The sequence below is a fragment of the Diaphorina citri genome, unplaced genomic scaffold (assembly GCF_000475195.1).
Source record: "Diaphorina citri unplaced genomic scaffold, Diaci psyllid genome assembly version 1.1 scaffold1032, whole genome shotgun sequence".
NCBI classification, from domain to species: domain Eukaryota; kingdom Metazoa; phylum Arthropoda; class Insecta; order Hemiptera; family Psyllidae; genus Diaphorina; species Diaphorina citri.
This window is the reverse complement of record NW_007378462.1, coordinates 23,612-45,813: the sequence shown is the minus strand read 5'-3', so window position 1 is coordinate 45,813 and position 22,202 is coordinate 23,612. Positions and strand designations below refer to the sequence as shown.

The 22,202-nt window shown below is 39.2% G+C and overlaps 1 protein-coding gene and 2 long non-coding RNA genes across 3 annotated transcripts in view; 2 read left to right on the top strand and 1 right to left on the bottom strand.

Annotated features, from left to right (window-relative positions):
* Window positions 1-13,438, top strand: part of LOC103513829 — a 35,611-nt gene extending 22,173 nt beyond the window's left edge. Inside the window, exons 4-15 of the mRNA XM_026826931.1 lie at window positions 23-144; window positions 1,253-1,368; window positions 1,710-1,738; window positions 2,038-2,250; window positions 2,706-2,809; window positions 3,284-3,426; window positions 4,431-4,598; window positions 5,196-5,323; window positions 5,926-6,040; window positions 6,994-7,128; window positions 9,306-9,875; window positions 10,875-13,438. Of these exons, the coding sequence (XP_026682732.1) occupies window positions 23-144; window positions 1,253-1,368; window positions 1,710-1,738; window positions 2,038-2,250; window positions 2,706-2,809; window positions 3,284-3,426; window positions 4,431-4,598; window positions 5,196-5,323; window positions 5,926-6,040; window positions 6,994-7,128; window positions 9,306-9,875; window positions 10,875-13,142 (4,111 nt within the window). The 3' untranslated portion in view covers window positions 13,143-13,438. The remainder of the gene's footprint in view (window positions 1-22; window positions 145-1,252; window positions 1,369-1,709; window positions 1,739-2,037; window positions 2,251-2,705; window positions 2,810-3,283; window positions 3,427-4,430; window positions 4,599-5,195; window positions 5,324-5,925; window positions 6,041-6,993; window positions 7,129-9,305; window positions 9,876-10,874) is intronic.
* Window positions 13,439-14,123: 685 nt separating this feature from the next.
* LOC113469326 lies at window positions 14,124-21,365 on the bottom strand. Its single transcript, XR_003392778.1, has 2 exons — window positions 21,069-21,365; window positions 14,124-14,383 (listed from the first exon to the last, which is right to left on the bottom strand). It is a non-coding gene; the product is annotated as an uncharacterized LOC113469326 (long non-coding RNA).
* On the top strand, window positions 16,195-17,083 carry LOC113469325. The gene is made up of 2 exons (XR_003392777.1): window positions 16,195-16,380; window positions 16,539-17,083. It is a non-coding gene; the product is annotated as an uncharacterized LOC113469325 (long non-coding RNA).
* Window positions 21,366-22,202: the final 837 nt, after the last annotated feature.

Here is a 22,202-nt window from a genome sequence, read left to right as displayed (position 1 = left end):
TCCTATTTTGTTCTGTTTACAGGGTGTTCAAGCTAGTCCTCTATCCAGAGACCAACCTGTTTTCTGCTGACGTTGTGTTCGAAACAAATGACAATCGATCTCTTCAATTTGATCCCGGGAAAATCTACCAGGGAACCCTCGAAGGTAATTTCAGGACCTTTAGGGGGGGGGGGGAAGAACTTCAACCGAATTCAAGATTCCCTCCCATAAAAATGAGAGGACTTGCTGGGATTTTTTTTTTATCATTCAAATAATCCTTTGTCCCGTTAAAGACCATTCCCTCTTGTCGTGAGTTTCATCCGGTATTTTTCCAAACGACAAATGGGACTTTTGTTGTCCCTGTCCTGTCACATAAAGTATCCAATTGAAATCACATGTATTCTATCAAATATACAAGCCCTGATCAGACTACTGAGGTAAAGGGACTTTTGACTTTTCAGTCCTACCTACATATTTGGCAGGAAAAAACAAGGCACATTCTATTTTTTAGTCTTTAGGGACAAAGTGGGCTCCTGTTTATTTTGCTTGTTTGTTTGAGCTTTGCTTTTGCTACCAAGGCAATTTAAAGCTCAGGACTTTCCGTGTGGATACTAGAAACGTCAATAGGTTTTTCCCTGGTAGGAAAATTCATGTTCTATTTCAATTATCAATAAATTAATATTTCTGACGTCGGATTTTTGACGGGCTTCAAGGCGCGGTATTAAGCTGACGGGTTTTCCTCTTACTATGAAGATACTAAAGATGAGTCACTTATTAATCTTCTTAATACAGGAAAACCATTTAAACCTGGAACACTACCTGTTATTATTTCAAAGGTACTTATTAAATAATTAAATCTGTTTAGAAACGTTTAATGAAATGACATGCTAACGCAGTTGCTTGTAATGCAGAGGTCCTGGGTTCGGACTGTTCGGAGTATTATAGTAATCCATTATATTATGATTATATTATGTACTCGAAAAATGCACTGAATTATTTTCACGGGCTACTTTCCGGTCGTGGTCTAAATAAGGAACAAGGTCTTATTTCGTCAGTCTCACATTTAGCCCTAACTAGGGTGATTGCTTTGGGCTGATATTTGGTTTTGGCTACAAATTGTACCTTTTGCTATTTCTTTAGCAAGGGAAATTCAGGCTAGTATAGTACTCCCTGTTTAAAGTTCCCCAGCCATACTAAGCTGGTGTATTCCCTGTTTAACTTCCCCCAGCCAAACCAAAAGTAAACTAATTTAATCTCTTCTTTTACTTTCCAGATGACAATTCTGCCATCGTCGACGGTCTCCTCACCTCGTCGGGTCTGTTCGACGGCACGATCACGTTTCCCGCCTCCTCTGCCCGCTACTACATAGAGCCCACCAGTCGCTACTTGGTCGCTCCAGGTTCTAGATGGGTTTGAGTATTTTTAGTTTGAGGGGCCCGTTTTAACATGGTTTTACGTTTTATCTATTGCCAACAATATGAACCACAAACCTACTTATAATACAAGTGTTTTGTTCTAACTGGAATTTCCTCATTGGTCGAAATTTGCTGAAATTTACTTGGGATTTAAATAGAGGAATTGAACTATCCTAAATATTAACCCGTTTGTTTTTTACTAGTAAATTGTGCTTTTTGCCCTCTTAATGTGTGTACTTAGTCTGGAAACTGCTTTCTTTTTCTATCTTATCTATACTCAAGTTTTCTAACTTTCTATCTTGTTTCTGTTTACAGGGTGTATCCTATCTGCCCTATATGATTTCGTTTATTAACTTAACTTCCTATTTGGAGCCTCTTTGACCATTTCTGTCATCTCTACATTTTTTTTTTTTTTTTTTTTTACCCTGGTAATGCTCGTGAGGACTCAGTTGTCCTCACGAGGCTGAGTGCACCCCGTATTCCAAGCACAAAGCCGAAAAGAACTCGGGACCTCCGGAGTGCAAGCCTAGTGTGATACCCACTCGTCCACGGAGGTTGCAATTTTCAGCCCCTGTCTGTTTTTAATGTGTTTCCAATCTCCAATTTCGATCTGTATCTAATATCTATTTATCTATGTATACAGGGGCAGTATGAAATCTCTCAACACCGGCATAGTCACCCTACTCAACTATGGAAAACACGTACCCCCTGCGGTATCACACGTCACACTGGCCCATGAAATAGGACATAACTTTGGATCACCCCATGATCCGGAGATATGCACCCCTGGTGGTGATGATGGGAACTATATTATGTTCGCGAGAGCCACGTCTGGGGATAAGAAGAATAATAATAGGTGAGAATTTTACTTTCCTTCCATCCTTCCTATAGGGTAAGGAAAGTAATGCATTTTTTATATATTTTTTAGAGGTTTTATAAAGGGAACTGTAACAATGTAGGATAAAGTCCGCCCCGGCCGGGAATCGAATTGTTAGAAATAGTGCTTATTTATACTGCTCGGATAGGACTAAAGGGTCCCTTAGTCCCTTTACTTTATCATTAGACTACTGGGTAGGACTACTATTATTGTGGTCAAATTCGCAAACCATTTTGAGGAAATCTCATACCTCGGCTGGGATTGAACCCACGCCCTCCTGATTACCAGGCAAGCGTCTTGACCACTACACCATCAAGAAGTTCTTCAAGCATAGTGACTATCCAACCAAGTTTTACACTCCCAAGGTTTTCTACGCCTTCTACAGGCAATTTAGACATATTTAACATTAAAATGTTTGCTTTATCTCTCCCCAGATTTTCCCAGTGTAGTCTGAACAGTATAAATCCTGTACTTAATACCAAGGCGAGGAGTGGAAAGGGCTGCTTCATACAACCTCAAGTATCCCTCTGTGGAAATGGTAAGATCATTGTTTTCTATTATTGAAGATACCGGGATCGAATCCCATGCTAGGTCAGAATATAATAATAGATACTGAACATCTAGTATTTTATTATTATTTTCAAGAAAAAAAAAAAAAAAAAATGTGGTTATTGAAAAATTGTCTGAAGAATTCGACTTTCTTCATACCTTTTTAAGTGACTTTTCTAAAGATTATATCAATATATCAGATCACAGTCTTGGTTTATAGTAAGTCTGCTATGTATTTAATCTCACTGGCCCGCTGTAATTGCTATACATATTAACGTTACCATCTAGTGTTGTATAAGCGCCAGCTCGCAGGTTCGATTCCCGCCCCGGGGAGAACTTTATAAAAAAAAGTTAGAACTTTCAACGGTGTACACAACACTTGGTAAAACAAAAGTTCTCTTAAGATTATTATGTAAATAAGGTCAGGAATCTAATCCTTAAGCTATTATCTCTTTGATTTCAGGGGTGGTCGAAGAAGGAGAGGAGTGTGATTGTGGTTGGGAAGAGGATTGCAAGGATGTATGCTGTCACCCACAACGTCGTTATCCTACCCTGGCCGCCAAACCTTGTACCCTAACACCTGGTGCTGACTGTAGTCCTTCACAGGTAAGAGATGTGCGAACGGGGAGAACTTTATAAAAAAAAAGTTAGAACTTTCAACGGTGTACAGTGTACACAACACTTGGTAAAACAAAAGTTCTCTTAAGATTATTATGTAAATAAGGTCAGGAATCTAATCCTTAAGCTATTATCTCTTTGATTTCAGGGGTGGTCGAAGAAGGAGAGGAGTGTGATTGTGGTTGGGAAGAGGATTGCAAGGATGTATGCTGTCACCCACAACGTCGTTATCCTACCCTGGCCGCCAAACCTTGTACCCTAACACCTGGTGCTGACTGTAGTCCTTCACAGGTAAGAGATGTGCGAAGTTATTTATAAAATAGGCCCCAGAGCTCCTTTAAAGACCATTAGAGAGCTTCGTTAAGTTGAACTTTTACTTAAGTGGCTTTCAAGTCAATTTTCCCAGCCTAATTAGCTTAGAGGGTAGAGCTCGTTCAATTCCTGCCCGGGGCGGCTTTTATCTCTAAAACGAAAGATTGTTCTCAGAACGACTGGCTTTCTCGTATCTTGCCCTCTTTTTCTCTTCGATTTTGGAAAAACCGTCGTGAGGACGAACAAGGTCTTTCATAACGAATTGTTCTCTCAACCAGACCTTGTTTAGACTGCTGGGGTAAAGGGACTTTTCCCTTTAACCCAACTTTTCAGTATTATTCGGCCAGGATAAACAAGGATAAAACTATTCTATTCTACTCTATTGTCGCAGGGTCCTTGCTGTACGGGCGAGTGTCGCGTGAAGACAGGGGACAAGTGTCGCGACGACAATGCATGTCGCGACGCTAGTTATTGCAATCGAAGACAGCCCCAGTGTCTGCCCTCTAATAACAAATTTTATTGTCGCAGGGTCCGTGTTGTACGGGAGAGTGTCGCGTGAAGACAGGGGACAATTGTCGCGATGACAATGGATGTTGCGACGCTAGTTACTGTAATGGAAGACAGTCCCAGTGTCCGCCCTATGTTAACAAATTCTATTCTATTCTATTCTATTGTCGCAGGGTCCATGCTGTACGGGCGAGTGTCGCGTGAAGACAGGGGACAAGTGTCGCGATGACAATGGATGTCGCGACGCTAGTTACTGTAATGGAAGACAGCCCCAGTGTCCTCCTTCTATTAACAAACCTAACAAGACTGTGTGTAACGCGGAGTTTGTGTGCTTTATGGGGGTAAGTATGTAGATATCTTACAGGATAGAATAATTTGGGATAATTTTGGTAGGTACGTCAATCTTCTTTTTCTTCGCCTTCCCGTATGGTGTCCTCCTTCTATTAACAAACCTAACAAGACTGTGTGTAACGCGGAGTTTGTGTGCTTTATGGGGGTAAGTATGTAGATATCTTACGGGATAGAATAACTTGGGATAATTTTGGTAGGTACATCAATCTTCTTTTTCTTCGCCTTCCCGTATACAAACGGGGTCAGCATTTTTCGTCAGCCCTAACTTGGGCTAACATTTAGTTTTGGCTACAAATTTTACGAGTGGACGCCCTTCGCTCTCAACCTTTGTTATTTCTTTAGCAAGGGAAATTCTGGCTGATATACTCCCTGTTTATAGTTCCCCAGCCAGACTAAGCTTGTCTACTCGTTGTTTAACGTCCCCCATCTTTCTTCCAACAATACTTGGTAAAATGCCTCTACCGAGCTAAAACTCTTAAAACATCTAACTTTTTTTTTTCTCTTTTTTTTACCTTGGCATTGAACCCTGAACCTTGGGACTCTAATCGACTACTAACCTCTCAAATTTACCATGTTTGTATTGACAGGAATGCACGGGATCAATATGCTTAGCGTATGGATTGGAATCCTGCCAGTGTATACCGTTACCTAATGATTCGGTGACTAAAGCTTGTGAACTGTGCTGTAAGATGCCTGGAGAAAATCAGCCTTGCCTGTAAGTATTAAAATCAGAGTAATAACGCGCTTGTGTGCTATGCAGAAGGTTCTGGGTTCGATTCCCAGAGTCGACAAAAAGCTCTCTTTTTAGTATACCGTTACCTAATGATTCGGTGACTAAAGCTTGTGAACTGTGCTGTAAGATGCCTGGAGAAAATCAGCCTTGCCTGTAAGTATTGAAATCAGAGTAATAACGCGCTTGTGTGCTATGCAGAAAGTTCTGGGTTCGATTCCCAGAGTCGACAAAAAGCTCTCTTTTTTTTATTTGCTTATATCGCATTTTTTTTTTAATTTGCGTGCTTTTTTTTAATTGCAAATATTTCAACGGTTTTACTTTCTGGTGTTCTCTTGTTTATTCAGCACCTGAATGAGAACTATTGTGTGTCTCTTATCGCCCATCACATGTGGGACATACTACGGGATGGGCATGCTACGACACAGATCGCACGAGTCTATAATGTAGCAGTTGTTTCATTCAAAAGGCGCGACAGTGAAAAACTAAAAAAAAAAAAAAAAAAAAAAAAAAAAAAAAAAACACCAAAAAAAAAAAAAAAAAAATCAACCTCAACAGTGTGTACCAAAATTGTATCCAATTTTCAGATCTTCATTCCTATGGAATACTCCACCGTATGATGTACCGGATATGTACTCCAAACCCGGGACACCCTGTAATGATTACAACGGCTATTGCGACGTGTTCCAGAAGTGTCGAGAGGTGAGTAGTCGGCTAGGAGTCCCGAGGTTGTGGGTTCGATGTCGAGATAGACAAGAAATGAGGGATTCATCTTCAGATATATATTTTTTTTTTTTAGGGGTTTAACGTTTAACGTCACTGTATAACTCGTAGATTCGTACAAACTTAACCCATCCTTTAGAGCCGTTTGCCCCTACACCCTGTCTGGCTAGGGGACGTTAAACAGAGAGAAGACTAGCGTCTGGCTGTGGGACTACAAAAAGCGAGGAGAACTGCTAACCCTAACCAGCCTAGCAAGCTGGCAGTTCCTCAAAGGGTTCTCTTTGCTTTTAAAGACCAAGCACAAGTCCTCACGATGGTTGACTGCGGTTCAGGACGAGCCAGCCAATTTAACATGGCTAGAGCTAGAGACCATCACCCCGGTGTATAGCAGATACAATAAGACATCTTTTCTTTATTCTGCTATCGCCATTCGGCGAAAGCTAAAGCCGCTACAACAACACTTAAGGCTCCCCTACGTTTGCCAATACAGCTAAGGTATGACACTGTATAACTGCAAAGTTTTACCCTCTGTTCGACGGCGTGCTACCCACCTTACGTTAACCTCACTCCGCCTGAGCGGGTCCGGTAGAAGCCATGTTTCCACAGATTGGTCCGATGGTAAACCATCCGGATACTAACCACGTGTAAAGTTGCATTAACTTCAGCGATCTATTGAGAACTGATGTATTTAACGTGCTATCGCCGCTGGCTAGACCATAACGTGCTATCGCCGCTGGCTAGACCATCACCGCCGTGTATGGCAGATAAAAAAGATATCCTTTCTTTATTCTGCCAACAACATTCGGCTACAGCTGAAGTCACTACATCAACAACGACGACACCAACAGCAACAGCAGCAGCAGCAACACCAACACCAACAACAACAACACCAACACCAACTACTAACTTTCTATCGTTCCTGTTATTTCCAGGTGGATCCTTCAGGACCTTTAGCAACACTACGGAAGCTACTCCTGTCAGATGAAAGCATTAATTCCGTGAAGAAATGGGCACTCGAACATTGGTACTATTCTGGGCTCATGTTCTTCTCATTCTTACTCATTTTGGTAAGTACATAAAACTTTCAGCCACCTTATTTACCCTTAGCTGTGTTGGGAAAATTTTCAACTGTTACGCTGATAGGCCTGTTCTGACCTCTTTGTACCAGAAAACGGTTTGTGTGGCGGTTTGTTTTTTTTTTTTTTTTTTTTTTTTTTAGTACCGAAAGTAACAAAGGTTATCTAATCATTTTTTTCGATTCTTATTGAAAATGGGGGCATTTCAAAAACGTGCCTAAAATAGTCACAAGCAAAGCTATATGAAATTAGGAACGTGTGTAGTGATTATATCGATCGATATTGAGCATAGTACGGATATTATCGATCGATATACCCTCCTTCCAGTACAATGGATGGATATAGATCAGTTGCGCTTACTTGGGTGATGTTTCAAAGTCATAGAGCAGAAAAAATGAGGACCAACGGAATTTTTCTTTTTCTTCTACAACTCCTAGATCCCGAGATAAATCGATTAAAAAAATACCGGTAAATTGTGAACTTTGACGTCACGGCATACGCTCCCGTACACGATGACGTCACATCAAATGTCCCGAGCAAAGCTCCCTCGCAGGCAATACATTAATGTGTTTGTGCGCATACGTTTCTGCGCATTTCTTTCTGCTCCTCCGCAAGCGTGCTTGCATAGTGGCGCTACCTAGCGGACGAAAAAAACAACTGCGTAAAGTCTGACGTCACACATCTTTGAACTCTTTCATTAGAACGGAAAATAAAATTTGAATTTTAGACCTTTTACATTTATTTTTTCGGAGTTTTCACCTCAGATTTGGATTTTTCGCAACTTTTTACATAGGAATCGACCATTTATTTATAATTTTTACCCATTTGCAACTGCTCCATTGGAAAACCCTACTTGGTAATACCTAAATGTGTAGAAGATGTGGTGTGAATATCACGCGACCTAATGTGTCTTTTCGTGACCGTAATGTTCTGAAATGAATTCCATTTCATTTTTCTCTCCCCCATCTCTCAGCTACGAAGAATGTGTAAGTCACAGTATCGAAAACTACGACAAACCCCTCCCATGGTGCTTATCACAGTGTGCGTCTACATTATGGTCGATCGACATTGACTGAAACACAATTAAACTGCAAAATTGTTTTTCATACCATCCAAATCCTTTAATACCATTCAGATCTGTCGATCGACTTGGGTCGGCCGTAGTGTAGACGCACCTTTAGACCCGTGTGATTTACAAACTGTAGCTTTGACTCGAACCTCCTCACATTGTATTTCAAACTTTTTATCAGATTCATAATCCACGTATATGACTTAGTCACCTTGTCTCAGTAGAAAATTTTCTCATCGTACCCAAATAGTGTCCATCACAGTTTGAAAATAAAAGGCAGTTAGTTTCAAAATCACTCGTGCTTACTTCATCAATAAATAAAGTTATTAAATTTTATTAAAAAGTAAAAAAGAGTTTTTAAAAACTCTTCACAAGTAAGGAGAAACCACTCCCACGCACACACGCTTAGGTATCAGTAGATTTGGTTCCTTATGAAATATTTAAATGATTACGTCCTCTCACCCACTTATCCATCATTAATAATGAGGTACTTAAATATTCTACCAAAATCAAAACCTTTGTGGAAAAAAGCTTCTTTTTGCGTTTGGCTCGATTAGATGTTTTGGCAGGTAAAAAGAAAGGTACAGGCTTGAATCGCAACCCAGGCAAATCTGATTACTTACATTGCTCATTCAGTCAATGAACCCAGTCGACTTAAATTATGAGATTTATACAAGTATAGGTACATATTCACCAGTATTATTACACTAGCAGGTTGCCCGTACTTCGCCACAAAAAAAAAAAAAAAAAAAAAAAAAAAAAAAAAAAAAAAAAAAAAAAAAAAAAAAAACATACCTCAAGATCTCGTGAAAATGCTCTCTTATTGCACATCTAGAACATATTATTAGGAATATTTCTACCAAATTTCAGCTATCTAGGTGTTAGGGTTCTGGAGATAGAGCGATCAGTTTGTGAATGACTGGATCTCGCTTTTGTAGATAGTAAATTGGAAAAAAAATTACATGCTTGTCACAAACATCTTTCCAAGTATTCCTTGACTTGGACTCAAACCACCAACCTTCAGATCCAAAGTCCAAAGGGTTAACCACTGCATCACTGAGGTTGGTGTGATATTAAATTGTCTTCTCTCTTCTTGCAGGTGTTAAGTGCGCGTCTGTTCGGAAAAGAATCCAACCGGAAGAAGGCCGCAAACGTCACCATCATCCACAGTTCTACCACTGAGACCGTCCGTCTCCCGCCAGACCACGCCCCAGGCGACACGAACGTCACGGTACATCCCGCTGTGGTCCGGTCCAAACTGCCTCTGAAGAAGAAAGTCCGGGAGAGAGGCAAGAAATCCCGAAAGGAGAATGATCCCGGCAAGGACGCTTCGCGGAAAGTAGCTAAAAAACTGATCGAGAAAAACGTGAAGAATAAACCTCTTGGTAAGATATCCGAGGAGGACCCTCTAGGCAAGGTAAGACATTGGTTGCTCAACTCACATCATATCAGCAATGGACTGAACAGTCTCCGTAAGTCCAAGTCGTCACCGGCTGGGTTTGTACCGATAGAAACAACAGTGACTGCCCTGCCCAACAACGAAGCTGTGGTAGCCCCGCTTGTTACGATGGCAACGGATGTGGTGCCAACGCCATTGGTAGCGGTACCAGAACTCCCTGTAGTACCAGAACAGGAAGACGAGAAGTCAGACCTCGAGGTAAAACTACAGGTTGAAGGGTTTTTTTTTTCCTTTTTTTTTTTTTTTTTTTTTTTTTTTTTTTTTTAGTAGATTTTTCTTACTCTGGATTAACTGAAAACTCTCTGTGGTAAGATCGGGGTGCATTATATGCTTTCCAATCGTTGTCCATCGACTTTGGTCGGTCCTAGTGTAGACGCACCATTAGACCTGTGTGATTTACAAAATGTAGCTTTGGCTCAAACCTCCTCACATTGTACTTTGAACTCTTGAGCAGATTTATTGTCCACGTATATGACCATTATGACCTAGGCACCTTGTTTTAGTAGAAAGATTTCTCATCGTACCCAAATAATACCCATCACAGTTTGAAAATAAATATACATTTAGTTTCAAAATAACTCGTGCTTACTTCATCAGTAAAAGTTGAAAGAGTTTTCTTATCAGTAAAAGTTACTTAAGAGTTTTATTAAAAACTATTCACAAGCAAGCAGAAACCACTCCCACGCACACACGCTTAGGTATCAGTAGATTTGGTTCCTTATAAAATATTTAAATGATTACGTCCTCTCACCCACTTATCCATAATGAATAATGAGGTACTTAAATATTCTACCAAAATCAAAACATTTTGGAAAAAATATTCGCCAGAATTATTACACTAGCAGGTTGCCCGTACTTCGCCACGAAAAAAAAAAAAAAAAAAAAAAAAAAAAATCATACCTCAAGATCTCGTGAAAATGTTCTATTATTGCACATCTAGAACATATTATTAGGAATATTCCTACCAAATTTCAGCTGTCTAGGTGTTAGGGTTCTGGGTATAGAGCGATGAGCGATCAGTTTGTGAATGACTGGATCTCGCTTTTGTAGATAGTATATTGAAAAAAAAAAAAACTTACATGCTTGTCACAAACATCTTTCCAAGTATTCCTTGACTTGGACTCAAACCACCAACCTTTAGATCCAAAGGGTTAACCACTGCATCACTGAGGTTGGTATGATATTGAATTGTCTTCTCTCTTCTTGCAGGTGCTAAGTGCGCGTCTGTTCGGAAAAGAATCCAACCGGAAGAAGGCCGCAAACGTCACCATCATCCACAGTTCTACCACTGAGACCGTCCGTCTCCCGCCAGACCACGCCCCAGGTGACACGAACGTCACGGTACATCCCGCTGTGGTCCGATCCAAACTGCCTCTCAAGAAGAAAGTCCGGGAGAGAGGCAAGAAATCTCGAAAGGAGAATGATCCCGGGAAGGACGCTTCGCGGAAAGTAGCTAAAAAACTGATCGAGAAAAACGTGAAGAATAAACCCCTTGTTAAGATATCCGAGGAGGACCCTCTAGGCAAGGTAAGACATTGGTTGCTCAACTCACATCATATCAGCAATGGACTGAACAGTCTCCGTAAGTCCAAGTCGTCACCAGCTGGGTTTGTACCGATAGAAACAACAGTGACTGCCCTGCCCAACAACGAAGCCGTGGTAGCCCCGCTTGTTACGATGGCAACGGATGTGGTGCCAACGCCATTGGTAGCGGTACCAGAACTCCCTGTTGTACCAGAACAGGAAGACGAGAAGTCAGACCTTGAGGTGAAGCTACAGGTTGTATTCAAACCTCCGTTCAAGTTCAGCGTGAAACTACGAAAACCGAACAAAGTCGACGCTAAAAAGATCTCAGCGAAGAAGATCGAGAAGTCTAGCTCCAGAAATCGCCTGATTGAGACGAAGGAGGTGACAGAGGAGATCCCTGAAAAACCCACCGCCAAACACAACGCTAAGATAGCCAAGCACAAGATACTCGCCGACAAAAACGTACCTGAGCCGATCAAGAAGCGCGCAGCCCTTCTGATCAAAGCCGACAAGACATTGCGCCGAGCCACGCCGAAACATATCGCCGGTGGAGGGAAACCGAAGAAACCGGCTGGAAAACATAAAAAAGACAAAATCGGTTCGTCCTATCAGACGGACCTCGCGCGGCTAATTTCCCAGGAGTCTACCAACTCGAACCAATCTAAGCCGGACGATCCCGTCCCTACCGGAGCTACGGTAGAGCCGGTCTATGCAGAACCGGAACCGGTTTACCAAAACCAAGACGTGCCAGCGCCGGTCAAGGAGAAGTTGGAGAAATTGACCAAACATGTTCGGAACGTAGAGGCCGTCACCAAACGACAGACGAGTGTGGAGAGTCAGCACGAGACAGATTGGGAGCAACAGAAACAGCGCGCAACATCACACGAAACAAATTGGGAGGCACAGAAACAGCGCGCAACATCCGAGGAGAGACACGATGCGAACGGGGACTTGATGGATATGTCCGGTAGTCCAGGACTAGATGTGTCTAAGCGACGACCTCACGTCTCCGCAACGAAGGACGAGAAGAAGAAACATCGCACGAAGCGGAAAAAAACGTCGCCCAACGCGACGAATTACAAGTTGGAGAAGCGATACTCGATGTCTGATGTGCCAACTAAGCGACATGATGGTGAGGGGAAGACGAGTGGAGAGCAGACACAATATCCTGTGAAGCAATCTGTATCCACATCTTGTGTACCTTCCGGTTCTAAGTTGAGACACTCAAGTAGTGATGTTATGAGACACAGCGTACACCCTAGTCATAGTGAGGGTGTACATGCCACGGTAAACCTGTCAAAGGCCGGGTCTAAGCGACATTCCCATAGGAGAGACACGTTCAGCCCATCCCGAGATCTGACGGATAGTCGAAACCGTCATTCCATGTCCGATCTCCCCCATGACAGCTCTCGAAACCGAACGAGCTATGGTCATTTCGACAGCAATAATCATTCGAGTAATACCAATCTAGAATCCAGAGAGTCCAGTTCCCATGAACGAAGAAAACGTCACGGCAGTCAAGAGCCGCAGTCGAAGCGACATTCCATGTCGGATGTGCCGCCAAATCAAATGCATATCTACGAGAATCTACTTGACGATGTGTTTACACCAGCCGCCAAAAATAGTCGGCACGGGAGTCGAACCTCGCTGAACACGCCTAAGCCGCCCCCGTCTTTCACTCGCCATGCTTCCTCTAACTCACTCAATCGTCCCAACACATCACTTACTCGCGCTTCGCAATCTAATTCGCTCTCTCGGAATAATATTTCCCAGAGCGGTTTCGCGCATGCGCAGCCTCTTGCGCATTCGTCTTCGTTTAGTTGTGCGCAGGTGAGCGCAGGGCAAGGTCCGTCCAGAACAGTGTCTTCGCATGATCTGATGAGGTTCCCGTCCGTGGAAAATGAAGCCAACTCCAGACTGGACTACTTGATAAGTGGGAAGAAATCGTGAGAGGGGTACGGAAAAAAGTAAGCGTATCTTCTATCCTGAGAACCTTTGAAGAAATCATGAGAGGTTATGGAATAAAGATGTGTAAAGAGTCTAAAAAGTGAGTGAGTTATGAAAAAGAACTACTCTTTTCAGTGACCTACTCAGTCAATGAGTCAGATCCTAACATATTTAAGTTACAGGCTACTGGGAGTTGAAGGGTGACTTAAATGTTTCAGGATCTGACTCATTGAGTAGTTCACTGAAAAGAGTAGTTACATATTTCTTACAACTCACTCACTCACTCACTCACTCACTCTTGACACATCTCTATTATGGAAAGAAGTAAGGGTTCACACAAGTTGACATAGTTTAATATATTTTTATTTGTTATTTAATATTTAAAATAGGTATGTATAGAATTTTAAAATAAATAATACCTAATAATATGTTTCATAATTTAATAAATCAATATAATAATTTCAAAATAAATATATTGTCGTAATAAACCTTAACCCTTTCAGTCCACAAGCGAAATCCACACTCAAAGATAATATTTTGCGACAAAGAAGATAGTAATGACCGTTAAAAGTAGGACAATAAAATATAGAAAGTTTAAATGTTTCCGAGAGACAGGTGTAAGGACTGAAGAGGTTAGAGTTAGTGTTTTTAGAATAATTTTATCATTAACCCACTAGCGCCCTATTTTGTTTTTACCAATATAATTATAGAAAATTTTATGGTAACGTGAGGATAAAGGGATTGATAATTAGGGAGAGATCTTTTCAATACAAAAATAGGTGCTAAAGGGTTAAAATAAGAATAGGTAGATAAATTTTACATGATAAAATTATTATATTTTGAAAATAATGTACAACACCTAAATTATTATTAAGTTCTCATAATTTCTACATACCTATCTATTATCGCATTGAAAATCAAATATTGGTACCTATCTACACATTTTTTTACAATAGATAATATTTAAATTAGCTTCAAATTTTTGCACCTGAAAATACAAACATTGATAAATGTTTACAAATAATTAAAAAATATAAAATATTGAAAAATAAAAATAATTTGGCACATGGAATTCACAACAGTATTTTATATTAATGAGTGGAAAAATGAAAATAAAATATGGCACTAAGAAAAATAAAGGAATTAGTTACAGTTACATGATCCTCATTCGAAGAAAAAAAGGACCAATTATTATTTAATATGAGAAAAAAGAAATGACTCTTGTTTATGTTTACACTTTCTACCTATTGCAATGAATGGACCAGGAGTAATATTGCCACAGGAACCAAAAGGTAGATTGACAGAGAAAATTAAATTATAGGTCACTCACTCTTGACACATCTCTATTATGGAAAGAAGTAAGGGTATCCTCTATCCTGAAAAATCTTTGAAGATATCTACTCATACATTGCCTCAGGAAGCATCCTGTATTGAACAAATTTTATTTCTGAGACTAAGGCCGGCCATTCACTATCAGGTCTAGCTGATATTGTATGGCAGCAATAAGAAGTCTCTCAGGCAATCTGTCAGGCGGTCTACCTGATAGTGAATGGCAGCAATAATAAATATCTCAGGCGATCTGTCAGGCCTACCTGATATTAAAACCTGTCAGGTCTACCTGATAGTAAATGGCCGGCCTAAAACTAAAAGACGATCAAAAACTCATGCAAAAATCCTTTATATTTTACTTGAAGATTTTTTTTTTTTACTTTAAATTTCCACTCACTGTCTTTCCATTTTCATGTAGCGTCCTAGACTTGATGAGATTTGTGTGTTCTTTTATTGGGGAAAAAAATCCGGGGTTGCCATTTTTTTGTAGAATTTACGAGCATTACCTGATTCCGTTTTTGTGGCAACACTGCCTTCTACATTCCTTTAATTTTAACTTGGAGATGTTAATCCAAAGTGTGTCCCCAGGCATAAGGAAATAAAGTGATTTGATTAGTGCTACAGCTACGTATATAAAGTACGTATATTTAATGTGTGTTCTACATTATGTAGGTATAAAGATCTGAAGGAAACTTAATCTCAAGCCAAGTACCTGCCATTAGTAGTGTTCTTTCTATTCCTTCGAGTAGCAATTCTGTAAGTATTTTCCCTATGTAGTGAGTTGAGTTTTTGTGAACAAGTAGTTATAATTCGGGGTACAAACTCCTTTACTACCTATCTAGGTCCAATTCTACATATTTTTCCTAAAGAAGAACTCAACTCACAAATAGAGTTTAGTTGTTTCTACATAGTTAATTACCTGTCTTTTAGAATATTATTGTCTTGAACATCAGCCTGCTTACTGTTCATAATTTCATACCAATCCATCCATTTAAAAAGTTATAATTCGGGGTACAAACTCCTTTACTACCTATCTAGGTCCAATTCTACATATTTTTCCTAAAGAAGAACTCAACTCACAAATATAGTTTAGTTGTTTCTAGTGAATTACCTGTCTTTTAGAATATTATATTCTTGAATCAACATCAGCCTGCTTACTGTTCATAATTTCATACCAATTTTCATACCAATCCAAATCCATCCATTTAACGCACCATGTTCACTGATAGCTTTGTTTTCTTTTTCATTGCTAAGATCTTCTTCATTTTCACTTAAATTATCACAATTATCTTTCTTCTCCTTATTATCATTATCGTCCACATCTATTTTCTCATCTTCTTCTTGGGTTTTGTTAGTTATTTGGTTCCTTTCTGTGTAATGCCCTCTAACTGGCCCGATTTTTTTTTTTTTTTTGACACTTGAGTGTATTTTACGAATAGTGTGTACATAGGGGAGTGGTGTGAAATATTCGTGGGAAATTGAGGAGAAAGCATTTAAATAGAACTCTTCGTCGTACCTTCTCCCTTCTCCCTTCACAGCATTCCTTTTAGTTTAACATGTATCAGTATGTCCTTTAAGTCCGTTTAGAAATTTTAGTGCAATTTTGACAGCAATTATATTATTGTCTATGTTAAGAGTGTTTTAGTTCTAGATTCTTTTTCCTTTTAATTGATAAAGTTTGAATGTATTCGGCAGAGATTGTTGTATTCCTTGTTTAGACTAAGTCCGTTTAGAAATTTTAGTGCAATTTTGACAGCAATTATATTATTGTCTATGTTAAGAGTGTTTTAGTTCTAGATTCTTTTTCCTTATTGATAAAGTTTGAATGTATTCGGCAGAGATTGTTGTATTCCTTGTTTAGACTGAGGGGAGTAAAGGGACTTTTCGGTCTCATTCTGGCAGGATAAACAAGGTATATTCTATTCTATTCAAATAGAGACCCATAGAGTCAACAATGTTCAAAAATGGCCATCCATGTAATTGTAGTTTGCTAATTGTAGTTTGCTATCATGGGTTATGTCCAGTTTATCTGTTTTCGCATTATTGTAATTTCTCTCCCCCTTAAACAAGGTATATTCTATTCTATTCAAATAGAGACCCATAGAGTCAACAATGTTCAAAAATGGCCATCCATGTAATTGTAGTTTGCTATAGGACATTATGGGTTATGTCCAGTTTATCTGTTTTCGCAGTATTGTAATTTCTCTCCCCCTCCCTCCCTCCCTATCTTTTTCCTCATTCCTAATCCTGTATTATATTTGTGCTCAATTTTATAATTTAGTTCAATTCTATCGATTTGAAAACGATTAACAATGTCCATTAGATTTTTTATCTAATTTCCTGTAAAGCCGTCTGCATGAACATATTTTTTGACGTAATAACCTATGTTTCATAAAAGTTATCGAAGTTTGTATCAAAAAAATAATCATTGGAAGATTTAGGTCCAGTTACTTTTGCTTTTTAAACGGGTGGGTGTGGGTTGAATCCCAGCCAAGGCCTATTTATTAGTATTTCGAATGAAACTGCACTAAACTAGAGGGTGAAGGTCCTAGTAAATGAATTACCGTCGAAGAATAGCATGCATTCGGACCCAAAAGTTGTCATCTTATGCCAAATTTTGTATTTTAATTACTTTTTAACCTATCGATTGATCTATTGTATGAAATGTTTTACTTTGACTTTCTAGTCCTAATTTTTTGTAAAATTGTTTTTAAAATATTTTATTTTATGTTTGTGTAAAAATTAATAATAAAAACTTCAATACCTAAAAGTAAAAAATACTTATATTTGACCAAAAACCTGACCAGTCTTCTCTCATTCTTCATCACGTTTTCCGATTTCTAGATAATCAGGGTTAAGAAACAAGGACCATGAAATATACCGAAACGGGTTTAAATAGTTGATGCATATTGCGTAACCCAATAGTTTCACGGCGGTATGATGAACTCTAATTTCACAGCTCATGCATATTGCATAACCCAAGAGTTTCACGGCAGTATTATAATGTCCGCTGTAATATGGGCAATGCATATTGCATAACCCAATAGTTCAACGGCGGTATGATGAACTCTCGAATTTTATAGGTCATGCATATTGCATAACCCAAAAGTTTCACGGCAGTATTATAATGTCCGCTGTAATATGGGCAATGCATATTGCGTAACCCAATAGTTTAACGGCGGTATGATGAACTCTCGAATTTTATAGGTCATGCATATTGCATAACCCAAAAGTTTCACGGCAGTATTATAATGTCCGCTGTAATATGGGCAATGCATATTGCATAACCCAATAGTTTCACGGCGGTATGATGAACTTTTGAATTTCATAGGTCATGCATATTGCATAACCCAATAGTTTCACGGCGGTATGATGAACTTTCGAATTTCATAGGTCATGCATATTGCATAATCCAAAAAGTTTCACGGCAGTATTCCACAGATTTCAATCAAGATGGAACACCAGACAACATAACGTTCATGATCAAGCGAATCAAAGTTCACACTCAGGAGTCCGTGGCCAATAATCCCGGCTATCGTTTCCATGGCAACTACGGGGTGGAGAAATTCCTGGAAATATTCTCAGGTTAGGAAAATTCCCGGCTTAGAACAAAGTGAATTATTACTAAATTACTATCGATAGGCAATAATCCCGGCTATCGTTTTCATGGTAATTACGAGGTGGAGAAATTCCTGGAAATATTCTCAGGTAAGGAAATTCCCGGCTATCATTTCCATGCTAACTATGGGGTGGAAAAATTCCTGGAAATATTCTCAGGTAAGGAAATTCCCGACTATCGTTTCCATGCTAACAAATATTATTAGGTAAAGAAATTCCCAGCTTAGTTAGATTAGGACGATGTGAACTATTACCATAGGTAATATGAACAGTGTGTTTTCTTGCAATAAAATGGAACTAAGCCAACCGAGTTACCTTGGAGGGTAGCGCGCCTGCCGTGTAAGCGCTAGATCGCGAGTTTGATTCCCGCCCGGTTCGTTCTCAGAACGGTGGCTTTTTCGTCGATGGCATTAAATGTCCAATTTCCACCACATTTTACATCAATAATTAACAGGTCATGTTTCTGTTAATTCTCATGTGTTGACCGTATTATTTCCATTTCAGAGGAGGACTACGATGCGTTTTGCCTGGCCTATATGTTCACATATCGAGACTTTGAGATGGGCACTCTGGGACTGGCGTGGACTGGAGATCTTAAGAATGCAGGTGGCGTGTGTGAAAAGAATGGACATTACAGGTATGTAGGGGCGAATATCTATTTGTATAAATAGAGTTTTTATTGTATAAGTTTACTATTTCAAAGTCATAAGTAGGTAGGTAAAGAAAAAAAAGTGTATTTTTAGTGAGCCTGAGAGCTTCTTCACCATTTTAGTACGATGGTTGACTGCGGTTCAGGACGAGCCAGCCAATTTAGCATGGCTAGAGCTAGAGACCATCACCCCGGTGTATAGCAGATACAAAGAGACATCTTTTCTTTATTCTGCTATCGCCATTCGGCGAAAGCTAAAGCCGCTACAACAACACTTAAGGCTCCCCTACGTTTGCCAATACAGCTAAGGTATGACACTGTATAACTGCTAAGTTTTACCCGCTATTCGACGGCGTGCTACCCACCTTACGTTAACCTCACTCCGCCTGAGCGGGTCCGGTAGAAGCCATGTTTCCACAGATTGGTCCGATGGTAAACCATCCGGATACTAACCACGTGTAAAGTTGCATTAACTTCAGCGATCTATTGAGAACTGATGTATTTAACGTGCTATCGCCGCTGGCTAGACCATAACGTGCTATCGCCGCTGGCTAGACCATCACCGCCGTGTATGGCAGATAAAAAAGATATCCTTTCTTTATTCTGCCAACAACATTCGGCTACAGCTGAAGTCACTACATCAACAACGACGACACCAACAGCAACAGCAGCAGCAGCAACACCAACACCAACAACAACAACACCAACACCAACTTGATGAGGTTCCCGTCCGTGGAAAATGAAGCCAACTCCAGACTGGACTACTTGATAAGTGGGAAGAAATCGTGAGAGGGGTACGGAAAGAAGTGAGCGTATCTTCTATCCTGAGAACCTTTGAAGAAATCATGAAAGGTTATGGAATAAAGATGTGTAAAGAGTCTAAAAAGTGAGTGAGTTATGAAAAAGAACTACTCTTTTCAGTGACCTACTCAGTCAATGAGTCAGATCCTAACATATTTAAGTTACAGGCTACTGGGAGTTGAAGGGTGACTTAAATGTTTCAGGATCTGACTCATTGAGTCTACTGAAAGAGTCGTTACATATTTCTTACAACTCACTCACTCACTCACTCTTGACACATCTCTATTATGGAAAGAAGTAAGGGTATCCTCTATCCTGAAAAATCTTTGAAGATATCTACTCATACATTGCACAATAATAGTAGTAGCCTACTGCTGGAGTAAAGGGACTTTACAGTCCTATGCGAGCAGTATAAATAAGCACTATTATTATTATTTAACGTGCTACCGCCGCTGGCTAGACCATCACCGCGGTGTATGGCAGATAAAAAAAAGATATCTTTTCTTTATTCTGCCATCACCCTTCGGCTACAGCTGAAGTCACTACATCAACAACGACGACAACAGCAACAACAGTCATGAAATTTATCTAGGTGAAATAATCGGGGAACGATGTTTGTGACAAGCATTTAAATATGCTTAACACAATTAAAATTCCTTTAAGTAAGGGTATCCTCTATCCTGAAAATCTTTAAAGATATCTACTCATACCTTTGCTCAGGAAGCATCCTGTATTGAACAAATTTTATTTCTGAGACTAAGGCCGGCCATTCACTATCAGGTCTAGCTGATATTGTATGGCAGCAATAAGAAGTCTCTCAGGCAATCTGTTAGGCGGTCTACCAGCAATAAGAAGTCTCTCAGGCAATCTGTTAGGCGGTCTAGTGAATGGCAGCAATAATAAGTATCTCAGGCGATCTGTCAGGCCTACCTGATATTAAAAATTTCCAGGTGGATCCTTCAGGACCTTTAGCAACACTACGGAAGCTACTCCTGTCAGATGAAAGCATTAATTCCGTGAAGAAATGGGCGCTTGAGCATTGGTACTATTCTGGGCTCATGTTCTTCTCATTCTTACTCATTTTGGTAAGTTTTGGGTTCAAATTATTTAGAATATTTAGATTAACCTTTCAGAGTAGGACAGAAAACGTCCTTTTATTTTATTTCTGAGACTAAGGCCGGCCATTCACTATCAGGTCTAGCTGATATTGTATGGCAGCAATAAGAAGTCTCTCAGGCAATCTGTCAGGCGGTCTACCTGATAGTGAATGGCAGCAATAATAAATATCTCAGGCGATCTGTCAGGCCTACCTGATATTAAAACTAAATGTTTACAAATAATTAAAAAATATAAAATATTGAAAAATAAAAATAATTTGGCACATGGAATTCACAACAGTATTTTATAAAAATGAGTGGAAAAATGAAAATAAAATATGGCACTAAGAAAAATAAAGGAATTACATGATCCTCATTCGAAGAAAAAAAGGACCAATTATTATTTAATATGAGAAAAAAGAAACGACTTTCTACCTATTGCAATGAATGGACCAGGAGTAATATTGCCACAGGAACCAAAAGGTAGATTGACAGAGAAAATTAAATTACAGGTAGGAGGACAATAGAAATAAAAGAGAGAAAAAAGAAATAATAATTCTATCAACTATCAATAGTTTGCTATCAATAGTAATATTTTCAGAAACTTAATACTATATGGCACAAGTAAGCTAGATCGGGATCCAGTCATCTCGGATGGTACATCAGATTCTAAATCCAAATGCACACACACGAGACTTTATTAAACTATCATGCATGGACAACCAAAATATGTACCAAATTCTATCAACTATCAATAGTTTGCTATCAATAGTAATATTTTCAGAAACTTAATACTATATGGCACAAGTAAGCTAGATCGGGATCAAGTCATCTCGGATGGCACATCAGATTCTAAATCCAAATGCACACACACGAGACTTTATTAAACTATCATGCATGGACAACCAAAATATGTACCTAGCCTAATTAAAGGTCGTTTTCTGCATAATGTAGTTATAGTGGCCAAGAAAAGTTTTCTTTACTTTTTCTAGAAGATAGTGGGGCTTTTGCCAACCAGGTTAGTTTTTTAAGGAATTTGAATAATGTATATTAGGCATATATTATATAACTATGTTAGCACACTTAAATAAATGTTAATAATAATAAAAAAAAATATTAGGCATATTTATGATTATTGATTATGTATTATTTTTATCTATAGGTCTATTAACGATAACTTCAAAATTGACAGGATAACACATTCATCATACGAACAAAATTATATTCGTAGCAACAACACATCTCAAAAGCAGGAACTTCAAAATTGACAGGATAACACATTCATCATACGAACAAAATTATATTCGTAGCAACAACACATCTCAAAAGCAGGAAAAAAAAAACAAACAAAAAAGGAACAATTTTGATCTTCTTTCAGCACCAAATAACTCTGGCGTCTTGTGTAAATACTAAATAATGATATAAATATCCGAAGACTGAAATTATAAATACTTGTGATACTTGTCAATTTATAAAGCGATAAACGCCGACCAAAGCGACCATGGAATTATCAAAGCATCTTTCACAGACCACTCTAAATTAATAAGAAGTAACATTTCAAGTGCTCAT